Raw genomic sequence first — 14,127 nt, forward strand, 5'->3', positions numbered from 1 at the left:
TTTTCCTTTTTTTTTTTTTCTTTTCCCTTTTTTTTCACTTTTTTTTTTTTCTCTTTGGCTGAGCAAATAGGCCAGATGGCAGTGAGGGGAACAGACAACAAGTGAGCCATGGCATATGGGCAGCCTGTTTAATTTCAACTCCTGTTGGGAAGTGGCTTGCAGGGAGATAAGTTACAAAAGCAGAAGAGGAGGAGGAGTGTGTGTTGGAGGGGAGGGGCAGGAGGAAGGAAAGACCCTTTTTGAGATGAAGCAGCCCAGCTGAGGGGAGTCCAGGGCACAGGGGACCGAAACCTTGGCTACATTCCTGACACAAAGCAGTAAATTAGCTGTTTCCGTGTCAGTTTGTGCAGGAAGTCTTGTTGGCTGCACATGGGAAGGAGAGATGGGGATGTCTGCCTCAAATGAGGAGGAGGAGGAGATGTCTCCGATTTTCATCTCACTCCCCCTGTCCCAGGAAAGTTCCAGCCAGGTTTAGGAGCTGGGATATGGAGGCATTTGCCCAGCTGCAGAAGAGGAGTCATGCTGCCCTAGATGATTTTTTCCTTGCAAATAGGATTGTGTGTGTTTTGCTCCTATGGGCATCACAGTGAGATCATACACTAAACAGTTCTTTGAAGCAAAAGGCATGGCCTTTTAAGTTTTGAAACAAAACAAAGTAAAAAGTTGACACAAAACAAAGGCAGGTTAATAACAATGTAGCTGACAGTGATTCCCCTTTCCCCTTCCCTTCTGTTTTGACCTTTCTCTTCTGTTTTCTCTCTCTCTCAATTTGCTTTTTGGATTCAATATGCTAGCTATCAGCTTCTGGCTATCTATTCACATCATTCATGCATTTTGGATTTTGCTGACCAAGACCAAAGGGAGTCTTGAGTGTGTCTCAATGATTTAGGAAGAAAATTAGAGTGAATTGCACTAAATTATAGATAGTGAGGCTTCTTGGCTTCATTTTGATATACTCAGACTTTGGGAGAGAGTGAGGAGAGGTAGGTGTACTTTTCTTACTTTTTATAAATGTGTTGCTTTTGCATCTCAGCTTCATTGAAATGTAGATTAAAATGGCTTCACAGTTTAGGAACTTGAGAAGTCTTATTCCTGCTGATGTTCAGTGGATTTGGTGTTCCTTGGTGCAGGCTCTCAACACCTTCAAGCTTCAGAGACATTTTTAAAAATCACCCATTTTGGTCAACAACATCGTAATTTTGTTCTATTTGCTCCTCTTTGATGGCAACAAGCACGGAATCCCAATACAATCATCACACAGGGACCGTTTGGAGCTCTGTGCATGCTATCAGCATCCTGACCATCTTGATGTGCCCATGTCTGGGATTCAGCTGTGAGCTCCATGCTTGTGCTTGCCAGGGTGGGAAAGCTCTACACACCAATTAGCTCTGGAAATCCTGACCCTGTTGGCAGGATGCAGATGATCCTGGGCTGCAGTTGTGCTCTCTGCCTGCACAAAGAACTTTTTATATGGCATTAATTCTGCAGAGAAGTTTTTATTCACTAGAGATTCTGCAGAGAGATGATTATGCATCATTGGCTTGGTGGAGCAGAATTTTAACTTCCAGCTCAGGCACTCCTCCACTGATTAGTTTTAACATGAAATAGAAACACAAGCCTGTGATTTATTGGTGAAATATTTAAGATAGATTGTTAAATTATTTAAATAGCAGAGTTTAAAGCAGGCAAGATAAAACAAAACAAAACAAAAAAGGCAGCTCATCCGAATAAGATATCAGTTTTCCTGAATTCGAAAACTGTACATTTAGACTCACCAGGTATCTGAAAAAAAAAAAAAAATCCACTTAATTACTCTCACAAAAAACTTAATCTTGAATATTTTTCCATTTGATCCCTGCAGACTCTGTTTCATCTGCAGTGCTAGGAATTATTGGAGCCTCAATAATTTCCTACCATTCATCTACCACATATTTGGGCACTTGCCCAGACTGGATGCAGTTTTCCTCTTTCTACGAAAGCTAATGGAGAGGTTTTTTTACTTACTGTTGATAACCCAGGTGAGGACTGCTGCAGTCTTCTTGCCTGGAGTTTGGATATCACCTCATCTTGTCTTGCCCCTGGAGCTGATCTTCCATCCTACCTTAAAAAGCTTGTTTGCATCTGCTGTACTTGTCTTTGCCCAGTCACCCTCTGGCATCTGTATGACATTATCACAAAGTAAAATTAGAGATGCCTTCTCAAAGGAGGAGATGGAGATCATGCTCACAGTCTGTAAGGAGCCCAGAGTGGTGGCAATAATTGTGGACTCGTGACATAAAGTGTGAATAAAGCATAAAGATTTTTTGTGGAAACTTAATATTCATTTCACAGAATCACAGAACAATTTGGGTTGGAAGGAACCTTAAAGATCATCTCGTTTCAGCCTCCTGCCATGGTCAGGGACACCTTCCACTAGACCAAATTGCTCAAAGCCCCCTCCAACCTGGCCTTGAACACTTTCAGGGATGGAGTGTGCATATTTTTTCTAACTTTTTTCCCTAAATTTTGAGATAAAATACATGGGACTTGCTGCACCCTAAGGAACATTTAATGTTTTCACTTTCTGTTTATCTAAGGTTCTCCGAATTTGAGAGAGCTTGCTTGCTTCCTCAGCCATGTCTGTTCTGAATTTCAGATCAGTGTGACACACGAAAAGCAAAGACAATTAGGCTATGACACGTCTTCAGTAAAAACTCATGGGAAATGTGCATCAAGACACAGAGATGGCTTTGAAAATTTCAGTCCTTTTTCTTCATCTATTCACATTTCAGCACAAAAAAAAAATATTTTTCAAGTCTGACCTCCTCTAGCAAGCCCTCCATTTTGGGCCGTGCATCCAAGGAGGACAGAACTTTCAAAGTCTGATTCTTTCAAACGCGGCAGCTGAAAAGAAGAAAATTAGGACAGGCAAATCCAAACAGTACTTTTACAAATGGTATTTATCTCTTTTTTTTCTCTTTCCTGTGTATGTCTATATTATACTTTTCCACCTGCCTTCAAAGGGAAGCTGATAAAAAGGATTTGCTTGGCCTTTTTGTTGCTGAAGGGTGAAGGGTGCCATTTTTGTGTAGTGCTGCAGGACAGATTCTGCAAGTGAAACTACCCCAGCAGGGGCAATCCTGCCTAGAGGGGACAACTCCAGGGACTGAAGCAGGTTTTCTTTTTATTCCTTTGCTCTCCTTTGTAGATTTGTTGTGCTGTGGGATCAGGTCCTTTGTGGCATGTAGGAGTGGGGTTTATGGAGCAATCAACTCCATCAGCAGTAGCGGCAATCACATAATGCTTCAGTCTTTTGTAATAGATTTTGTGTGTGTGACCTGAAAGTATGGCCGGGAGGGAATGGGATGTGAAATGTTGTCTTTTTTTTTTTAAAGTTGGAAAGAGTCTGTCTGAGTTCCTTTATGCTTTTCAGGCTCAAGGATGAGAGAGAGCGTGTGTACGTGTGCGCGTCTGTGCCCATACATTTGCTCAAGTGGGAAAAAACCCTGTTTGTGGTTCACACAGGAGGAATTTCTGATGGAGACAACAGCGCTGAGCAGAAAGGCACATCCTGATCTCTAGCAAGTGAGGGGCACTTTGGCGGACACACGCACACAACACATACTCTCCGGGCGCTCTGCATAATACGTGCACAGCGCTGCCCTTTAATGAACGTAACCTATGGTGGCTGGGATGCAGCCGGCCAGACCTCACCATTAATAAACTGGGAACATTCTTCTCCTTTTTAGTCCCTTTCAATGCCAGCCCTGCGTTTTGATCTCCCTTGAATGCTGCTCCCCCTCATTTGGGGCTCCAATTCTGAGAAGATTTGACGCATTGTTTGAGGTCGCAGGATGTCGGATTGATTTCGGAGCTTTTGTATTGACTCCGGGCTCCTGAATGAAGCTGTCATGTGTGTCTGTGGTTGGCTAGCAGGCTGTCCGGCTGCAAGCTGTGCCTTCCTTTGTTGTTTAGGCCTCATTGAGCTGAGGGAAGAGGCTCATTTCAGGGTGATTTACCACCACCCAAACACCAGCTGTCTGTTGTACTGCCGCTTGCCTCCACCTTGGATTCAGTTCTTGTTTCCCTTCCTTTCTCCCCTTCTCTCCCACTCTACCACTGTAGGCACTTGGGTACTGGTTCTTCAAAATGTGTGGATCACCCTGACAGAACAGAGGATAAAACATAGCAAACACTGAATGTGTTGTTCTTCCTAATGGCATTTATGTAGCCATGGGGATTTTGAGAGTTCGCTGTTGCAGTGCTATACATAGACTCAAAGAATAATATCCCATGTTGAAAGGGACACACAAGGATCATCAAGTCCAACTCCTGGCCCTGCACAGGACAGCCCCAAGAGTCACACTGTGCGCCTGAGAACTTTGTCCAAATGCTTTTTGGGCTGTGGCAGTCTTGGGGCCATTCCCTGGGGTGATTCCAGTGCCCGACCACCCTCTGAGTGCTTGTGCCAGCTCCCTGGGGAAGAAGCTGCTTACAGTATTTTCAATGGCTGTTGCTCAAAAGAGAGTAAAGCTGTTGAAAACTGAGTAGGTTAGAGCCCAGCTGGACCTGTCAGCCTCTGCAAGGTGCACGGCACAGTGCTAAGCGGAGCCCACATCTGGAGCTGAGCTTTCCAGCCACAAACTTGGAAGACAGGATCCTATGGTTAATCCCGGCCAACAACTCCAGAGCACAGAGCCTGGCAGCTCCCTGGAGGCCAGCCGGTGCCATGTGCCTCGTGTCTGACTCCTTTAAGCAGGGCTGGCAGCTCCACACGGGATGGCTCTGGGCAACGCCACAGTGATTTGTGTGTGCCCTGCGCCTCCCCTGGAGCCGCTGGCGTGAAGCGAGTTGTGACCGACCCTCATTTGACTTCTGGGTGATGCAGTTCAGTGTTTCTCGACCACAGGCTGTTAAAACTGGCAACTGCTCAGCTCCTGACACACGTGCAGCTGAGATAATTAAGCCTGTTACTATTATCACGGTTTTTCTTATTTTTCTGCAAACTTTGGGTAACTGCTGAAGCCCATGGTGCAAGGAGGTGCGTGAGGCCAGCCAGATTCCCTGTAAGAGGTGGGATAATAGGACATATGTCAAGGAGCCTTCTTGCTCTTTGCCTTGGGAAGGGTGATGTCTGCTGGTGGATGTGAGCCAGCAGAAGGCAAAGTGAGCTTCCCTGTTGGAAAACCTTGTGCCTACCTGCTTCTAAACAACAGCACCTCATGTTATGAATAGGCCAGGAAACGTAGAAGTTATTCTTCGTGAATTAAGACCAAACATCTATAGTACCTGGTCAGGTGTGGCTCCTCTCTTTGTGATGTTCTCCTCTCCTTCCCCTGTGAGCATCAGGCACTGCTGGATGAAGGGAGGAGGGAAATATTAGGAGGCAACAACCACAGCAGGATAGCCCCAGCGAGGTGTTTTAATTTCTTAACAAAATCCTTGGGCACTAGAAACTGTAAAACAACATACAGATAAACAAACAAGAACTCACTAACCCTTAGCACCCTGGAGGGCTCTGTTTCAGATCACTGAATAAAAGCTGAAGCTGCACATGCATGTTTAATGTAACACAAGGCGTGTGCTGTGGAAAAGCGTGCTTTCCTCTAATCTGGTTCCAGACAGAAGCATCCAAACAGAAGCCCCTTTCCTTATCCCCACTGAACTGCTTGGTGTGTGTGAGGAAACCCCTGAATGACAAGGCCTCCATCTGCTCTGGAACAGAGTTGCGACTGGCTGCAAATGTTGTCCATATGCTTTTTTTTTTCCTTTTGCCTTTCAACTTAGCTGCCTAATGTTAGACACCTATCTGCAAATTAAGCATCTGCTCATAAGAAGCTTTCCTAAAATAAGGTGGAGATAGTAGCTCATTCATCCAATGCACATTAGGCGAGGAGCATCTGCAGCTGGGAAATGAGGTGGGATTATTTATCCAGTGCATTGCTTTCATTTGTTTTTTTTCTTAGGGAATGGAAGAGACCCTTCATTCTTGTATTGTCAGAGAAAAAGAAAAAACCCTCAGGTTTTGGGTTTGTATTTCCCTTGTGCTCTTGGTTTTCCAGGTTGTTATGGGCAACATCTTGTGAATTCTCTGTGTTAAATAAAACTGGTGATATCCCATTTGGACAGGAGAACATGGCCATGGTTTCCCTTGAGCTCAGGTGGCATTAGAGCCATAGAAGGGTCTAAAAGTGGGAGGTTTTTTCCTTGGCTTGTGTTTAAAAAAAGAGTTGGATTATCTTTTCTATCTAATGACTTTGCAGAGGGAAGTGGGACAAGCTGATCATCAATGCAGTATATGTGGATGTAGTTTCCTAACCACAAGCATATGTTAATGCTATAGCCACCCCAAGGTACCCAGTGGCCTTTTGGGAAATGTGTGACTCTCTCCTAGGTCCTTTTATAGCTCCAACTTGTGTCATATACTGTGGGGTGTCTTGAAGTTGTTCTGTGGTAAGACAAAGGAGTGTCTCCCTGTGCCTCAGTTTCCTATCACTGACATAGTATTTTAATAAACTTGCTTTAACTTCTAGTTTAATCACTTATTTCTGGTAAATAATTTTTGACTTTAACAGATTACAGACTAGTTGTTGAAGGACTGTAGTAATGGCACAAGAGCAAAACACCTTTGACAGATGGGAGTCACAGGCTGGGGATGCCAGTTGGAAGAAGTCTCCTGAAAACTTCAGTTTGACAGGTTGTAATATTTGCAGCCCAAATATGAGGCATTTTGGGTAGTTATCAGATTAGGTATCAGTACAGCCTTTTCAATGTCTTCGTTTTTACCCAGATTCTCTTTTGGAAGGAGTGAAAAATATAATTTCTGCACATTAGCTGACCTTGCTGGGACTTGTGAGATGCTGAGCTCACCAAGTAAGAAATGTCCCCACACCTGGCAGGTTGCAGGCTCTCCCAAGGTGACCAAAAGTTTATCTGCCTGTTTGTAATTCCTGCCACCAAGGGTCATCTCTCTGCTGTGCCCTGACATTGAGCAATGGCTGCAATTCCTTTTAATTGTGCCCTTTCCTTTCCTCATCATTTAGGGCAGAGCACTTCCACTTGGCTAAACTCGCTAACTGTATTGGGACCTCCTTTTCTATATAAAGTAATCCATCTAAAATCTTGTGACTGTTCATGGCTGCACATGAGCAGACTCTCCCTCTGTTTCCCAGCGAATGCCAAGAGTGTTTATTTTACAACTGTAGACAGCAAAAGTCTGAAAGTAGCCAATGTCTTTTTCTGCATGCCTATGGAAAAAAAAGTAATTGTGGTACATTTGTGGGGACTCCACTGGCTGGTTTTGACTCCATGCAGTTTAAATTCAAGCAGCATTTTGACCAAACCTGGAATCCCTAGTCCTTTCTTCCATGGTGATTTATCAAGATGTCCAGGTTTGACAAGGAACAAAAATACTTTGGTGAAGAACCAAAGTGACTCAAATAATCCCCAGAAAACAACCCTGTTAATATGAGGAACCTTACTGTTTGGATCACAGTCAGTCTGATGGGTTTTCAACAAAAATAAAGGTGTCTGAGCTCAGCTTCTCTCTCAAACTGTTGGTTACAGGTAAAAGGAGAGTGAATGGACTCTGTTTCTTAGCAAATCACTGTTGGTCTGAGCATCCATCCCTGGATGTGTCCAAGGCCAGGTTGTCTGGAGCTTGGAGCAACCCGTGTAGGGGAATATGTCCCTACCGGTGGCAGGGGGTGAAACTGGGTGATCTCTAAGGTCCCTTCCAACCCAAACATTCCGTGATTCTGTGTCATAGGCAGGCCAGGGTCTGTGCCAGCAGTGTTAGGTGAGGGTGGGCTCTTGGATGCCTGGCATGGGTTTACCAGGAGTGATGTGGACCCATTGTTCTACTGAGAGTAAGTCACTGCTGGAGACTTTATTTCACCAAATCTGGGCTCATTAAAAGCAAGTAGGCATTAACTTGGTAAAAATGAACAGAAAAGGTAATGTATAAGCTTTTCCTCATGTCGCTGCAGTTTGATATTTGTACTGTCTGAGCCTTCTAGACTTGTTCCTGTTCATGCAAGTGTATGAAAAACATGGGTTAAAATAACGTGTTTCTTTTCAGCTTTTCTTTCCTACTGTCTTTTTCTACACACCTTGCTTTCCTTCTGGCTCAGTGTGACTTCCCTAATGCTGTGATATTATCCTTTGGGAAAGCCTTCTTGGCAGCTTGAGAGCTAACCTTCTGTGAAAGAGAACCTCCCAGAAATGCAGGAAGAGTCCACAGGCTTCCTTAATGCCCTTTCTTCCCCTGCTCCTGACCATAAATACAAGCCTCTTGGTCTTCAGTGATTTGGATTGTGCTGATGTTTTTCCTTCCTTGTCTCTTATAGGGAAAAGTCATTGGAGATGCAAAACTTCTTATGAGTTGTGGTTGCAGAAAAGGGAAAAATTCTCAAGCAAAAGACTCAGATCAGGTCAGTCAATATGTACCCTAACTGGTGAAATCTAAGAATATCTTAACATCTGGTGGATTTGATATGTGTTGTTGCGTATCAGAATTCCTGGACACAAACAGAGTCCTTGGCGTGATTGACAATGGTACAACATTAATGTTTTTGTGTTTGTTATTTGTAGAAAAACCCTCAAGCAAGATCAGGGATTCATTGCACTAGGAGAAGTTAATGCCCTAGCCTGGCTTAGTCCCATCTGGTTTATTTATTCATGAATTCTGTTTCTTTATAAAAAATCCACTCCAGGCAATGCCTTTCCTTAAAGAATATTGCATTTCCTTGCTGGCTAAATGCATGCAACCTTTGGTCTCCTACTGTAGCTGCCTGGATGGGTGGTAGTTCATTGCATGCTTTTGTTCTGAAGTGACACCATTACAAGGACATTCTTTATTGGGGTTCCTCATGACAGACATGTAAGAACTTGTTCACAAACCAATGGCCAGATTTCAATATTCATTACTTGGAATGAATGGCTCCTTATTCTAAAATTGGTCAATTTGACATTGGTGGGATTGCTGCTAGGGTTCAGTAATTGCAAGTGAGGTGGACTATGCTTGGAATAACAGCCAGCTGGTGGTCTCTTCCTTCCCAGTACACTTGGCACTTATTCAGATCAGCCAAGTTCATCCCTTTCAAAAGTTTTTAGTTCTTATGGCCTCCTGTCTTTGTAGCTAAAGTTTAATTTGAATCTGGAGATCATTCTTTCCAAAGATTAAACAAAATTTGATTTGAGACTTAACATTTTGTAAAATTAGGTCACCCAATATTAAAAGTGGCAGAGTGAAGCAGTTGGTCTCAAATATCAAATAACTTTGCTCTCTGCTGTATCTCGTGGACAACCTGTGACCGGGTACAGACCTGAGGCAGATTCAAACAGTGTCCATGAAGTTCCAGAAACTCCTGATAGCATCCTGAAGGGAAAAGAGATGAATTCTCAGGAAGAAAAGTCTTCTTTATCTTCAACAGACATGTTCATCAACTTTAATTAATAATAGTGTCTCTAAACCTGATTTTGTTAATGTTTGAAATCTGAGAACAGATCTGTCTTATCTATAAACACATCCATCCATGTACCTATTCTGCAGTATTCTCTGTTGTGAGGAATGTCGGTCACACTTACAAGTTCTTTGTAGAATTGAGTCTTTCATTGATTTGCTTTGTTTTGCTTGAGTACTTTTATTACTCTTTTCAAAATAACAAATTAGTTGTCATGAGCTATATTGTCAGTTTATCATCAAGACAAGGATTCATATTATTTTTCTTTAAAAGGCTAGTTTCCCATTCTCTCAAATGAAAGCTTAATATTCTCATGTTGAGGTTCTAACACACCAGGGGAAAATTAATTTAGAAATAAACACTCTTACCAATCTTAGTCTTTTGTGTTTTGATGTACTCTGGTTGAATCACTTTTAGTTTGCAAGGGGACCAGAACACTGTTAAACCACTGGTATAGATTAGAAAAAAAAAAAAAAATGGAACATCTTGATTGCAGAGGGGTTTTACAAAGCATTATCTCTAACAAACTCTGGGTAGTAGACCGAAAACTCACAAATGGCAGTATTTTAATCAAAGTGTAGGCAATAGCTTTCAAAGGGGAAAAAAATATCCCATTCTCTTTGATGTTTTCTGGAACAGTGATAAAATATTTTTTGCATTCAGTTACTTTCTGCGATCTAACTTTTGGTGCCTGATGATGTGTCGACCATATCAGTACCTCTTTATTTGCTGTATCAACATAAACTATTGGGCAAGTTCTTGCTTCAGAGGCTGCAAAGCTCATTCGTCATGCCCCTGGCAGGGTCCTGTCTATATTTCAGGGGATAGGAGGTAGATGGAGAGGAAACTAGTACAGGAGGGTGGGAGGCAGTGTGGAACATTTGTCTGTGAATGCAGGACCTCAGCTCAGCTTATAAATTATCCCCTGGGCCTTGTAGATAAACACAGACTTCTATGGTGACTTCGGCTGGGAAAGGCAAACACTTGCCAATGATTGTGGGCTAATCCTTCAGGACACTAATTGCCAGAAAACCAAGGAAACATTATTTTAGGCACAGCTTGTTTCACTTTGTGAAGGGGAAAAACAGTGCACTGGCTTTAGTTTTGTTTGCAGAGCTCTACCCCCAGCTCCTGCATCCTGTCTCAGATTTTAAAGATTTACCTTCATTATTGTTATTGCTGTTGGGGCCATTTTCTTTTTTTTCTTTCCTGTCCTTGCTTTGTGTTTCACTGTGCTGCGTCTGTAAAGTTTTGTGAATATGCAACTAAGTTTTCATTTGCATGAATGTACACATAAATAGCTATGTGGTTTTTGTACCATTAGTTATTTAAAATTTTGGTTTTAAAGTCACCAACTACTTTTCGGCTGAAATTTTTGTGAAAGTTGATGCTTTGCAAAGAGTTTATTTTTCTTTTATTCCTTCAAGTCAATTTGGAAACTGGCAAAAAATCCTAAACACACTGCCCCACTAGGAAAAATCCCTAGCTAAACCAAACCATAACCTCATTGCCAAGGATTTAATTTACTGACATTTCTTACTACACCCTGGAGAAGATGAGACTGAAGGGAGACCTCACTGCAGTTACAACTTCCTTGTGAGGGGAAGAGGAGGGGCAGACACTGATTTCTTCACTCTTGTGACCAGAAAGGACTTGAGGAAACAACATGAAGCTGAAACAGAGGAGGTTTAGGTTGGATATCAGGAGAAGGTTCTTCCCCCAGAGGGTGCTGGGCACTGCCCAGGCTCCCCCGGGAATGGTCACAGCCCCAAGGCTGCCAGAGCTCCAGGAGTGTTTGGACAACGCTCCCAGGGATGCACAGGGTGGGATTTTTTGGGGTGTCTGTGCAGGACTAAGAGTTGAACTCGATGATCTTAATGGGTCCCTTCTGGCTCAGAATATTCTGTGATTCTGTGATTCTCCAGGATGCCTCTAGAAGCAATGGCACTTCCTTGACCTGAGCTCTGCTTCCCTGCATTTGGCAGTCAAAGACACCAACTCCCTGCATGGTATTTTCCATGGTGAAAGTCATCAGCATGTAAAATCTGGACCTGTCAAGGGCAGAAGTCCAAACAGGCTCACATGGGGCTGGGTTTTCACACCAGGCACAAGGAACCCAACCTTCCAGTTGGATTTGCACCAGACCAGGAGAAGGACTGGTGGTGTGTTCTGTGGCCTCCCAGTCTAAGTCAAACCCTGCATGATGACGTGAAAGGGTAAAAAGCACAATAAAAATCCCACAAAAGCTTTGAAATCCTCAAAGAGCTGAGTGTAATGAAGAACTAAAGTAGCATCTCCTGTGGATGGTCTCGAGCAAGCCTTGGGTCAGTGAAGAAGGATAACTGAAAGGAGTCCCAAGATAAGACCACCTCTTGCCAGCAAAACCCCCATGTCCTTGCCTGCCTTTGGCACTGTTGCCTGTTGTTTGTGTGTTTTGTGGGAGTAAAATTTATCCATGCTCTGAGGCCCAGAAGCAAGTCTCTGCACCACAAGCATCCTGCTGTAATTGTAAGGTTCATATATGCCCTTTGGAGTGCTTATTAGTTTCCCATTAGTTTATGCCTCCCCATAATGCTATAAAGTTATAATATTGCTTATTATTTGAGGGGCATTGTTGCTTAAGAATGGCAGTCCTGGACTAGGATTTCATTGTGCCAAGTAGCATGCTAACACAAAGAAGGAAAGATGTTTCCCAGGAAGCAATTTCATTTGTGTGCTTTCTGAGGAAAACAAAAATGTAATTTAAGAACAGGAGGGAAATGTGTGGGTGGGCAAATAATGTGCATTTTAGAGTTATGCATAAGGTTAAGAGCCAAAAGTAGCAGAGTGTTCCATATCCTCAGCATGTGCAGCTCTGCCCTCTGAAGGTTTAGTTTTACTTGCTTTCCATTGCTTCTCCCAAAAGGTGGGTGACTCGTCAGTGTTTAACTGCTCTTATCCTTTGATTTGCTGTTGTTGTTGTTGTTGTTGTTCTAGAGGTCTTTTTTTCTTTTCTTTTCTTTTTTTTTCCCGCCTATTTGCTTAACTTTTCTGGTGGTTCCTGTGAGATCAAGTGCTACTGAGAAGTCAGATCCCCTTTTTCTTCTGTGTGTTTCGTTTTGGTTTTAATACGACAAATGTATGCCTCCTCTGGAAATGGTATCCATGCTGCAGAGTAATTATTTAGTGAATGGTGGATCCAGTTCATATTGGCAAGGATCAGATTAATCATTATTAATCATGACCCCTCCGACAGTAACCTCATCCTTTGCCTAAGTGCTGCTCTGTATTAAGAAGTAAAAGCTATTAGAGAATGGCTGAGCCACTGCTTTCTTTGTACCAGCACGAGGCTCAGGACTTCTGGCAGGAGGCAGAGGAACTCAGTTCAAAGCTAAAAATAGATGCACATGGCCCATGTTCCAGAAATGAAATAGGCAGCTTCCCCTGTGGGCTGCTTCAGCCTCATCTGTGTGTCCTCCTTTCCCCTGAAGTCCAACAAGATTTTGACTCTTTCCAAAGTGTTAGGGATTAAATAATCTCTCTCAGACTTTTTTTTGTTTGTCTACTGATTTTTTTTTTTCTTTTTAAACTGAAGTAGATTCCAGTATAATTGAATGCATATGCAGTCCTTGCAAGGATAAGATTTTAAGGTCCATTTTAAGATCGTGGTTGCAGCAGATTTCAACAGCTCGAAAGACTAACTAGGAGATTAGCTTCCTGGGACTCCAGTTGTACCAAGAAGAGCCTAAATCAAGCACCCTTTTTGAGGACTTATGCATTTCTTGAAGAAACACTGTGTTCTTGAGGTGAGGCATGCAGTGATGTTCATCTTGTCCAAAACAGTTGTGAGCAGCCAAACTTTTCTCTCCAAGTCACTGGACTGGGGTTCGCAGATTTATATATATACACATGTATGTGTCAGAACAGATCTTTCTGTCACCAGAGATCTGCTGAGAGTAAGGAGTAGTTTAATTCCTAATTATTCTGGTTTCCCTAGCAGTTATAGGTTCTTTTTAAGAAGGTGAAACAGAGCTATCCATTGATGTCGTCATTGTTTCAGCAAAAGTGCAATGACTTTAGTGCTGGATTGAAACCAATCTCCACAACCTTCCCACCCCACAAAGTCCACCTTAATTACTTTTTAAAATGTTTTCACTGACTGTGTGGAATTCCAGGACAAAATCCTTTAGGAGAGAAAAGGAAAGAAAAACATCTTTTGTCTCCATCTAGCTCTTCATTACCCAGCTATTAGCAGCAGAAAATTGGAGCAAACCTGCCACACTATTTTGATCTTTGCCAAAACTGTTGTGGGAATAACACTGTTCAATGGTTGAAGGAATTTACAGAAGAATAAAAGTAAAAGCAAAGATGAAGGGACCAATACGAATTCTGTGGTAAACTGCTGTCAAATTTTATGTGTTCAGGGCTACTGATAATTTCCCATCTTAAAAAAATAGGGTGGGAGTTTGTAGGGGAGGAGGGTAAAAAGTGTATAAATAAACCCACCTCTTTAAATAGCAAACTGGCCTGGCCTGAATTGTGCCAGAGCTAAGTTCCTTTGGCAGACAGCACTGTAATATCTGCTGAGGGTGTAGTTCAGAACTGAGACCAAAATTTGGAGAATCTGCCTTACCCTTGCTGTCTCTCCGTTGCATTCTTCCACTTGTTAGCAAGAAATTCACTGAGGCACAAAATGAAGGAGTGC

The 14,127-nt window shown here is 42.7% G+C and overlaps 1 protein-coding gene across 3 annotated transcripts in view; it reads left to right on the plus strand.

The window, feature by feature from the left end:
* SETBP1 (SET binding protein 1) overlaps positions 1 to 14,127 on the plus strand; it is a 268,541-nt gene that overhangs the window by 41,852 nt on the left and 212,562 nt on the right. For 2 of the 3 annotated variants that reach the window (XM_042028772.1, XM_042028774.1), the window contains exon 3: positions 8,328 to 8,411. The exons of the other annotated variant lie outside the window; for it this stretch is intronic. In XM_042028772.1, the coding sequence (XP_041884706.1) occupies positions 8,328 to 8,411 (84 nt within the window). The remainder of the gene's footprint in view (positions 1 to 8,327; positions 8,412 to 14,127) is intronic. 3 annotated transcript variants of the gene reach the window in all.

The sequence above is a fragment of the Corvus kubaryi genome, unplaced genomic scaffold (assembly GCF_017639235.1).
Source record: "Corvus kubaryi isolate FWS band 111438036 unplaced genomic scaffold, C.kubaryi_AGA036_p1.0 37308, whole genome shotgun sequence".
Lineage (NCBI taxonomy): Eukaryota > Metazoa > Chordata > Aves > Passeriformes > Corvidae > Corvus > Corvus kubaryi.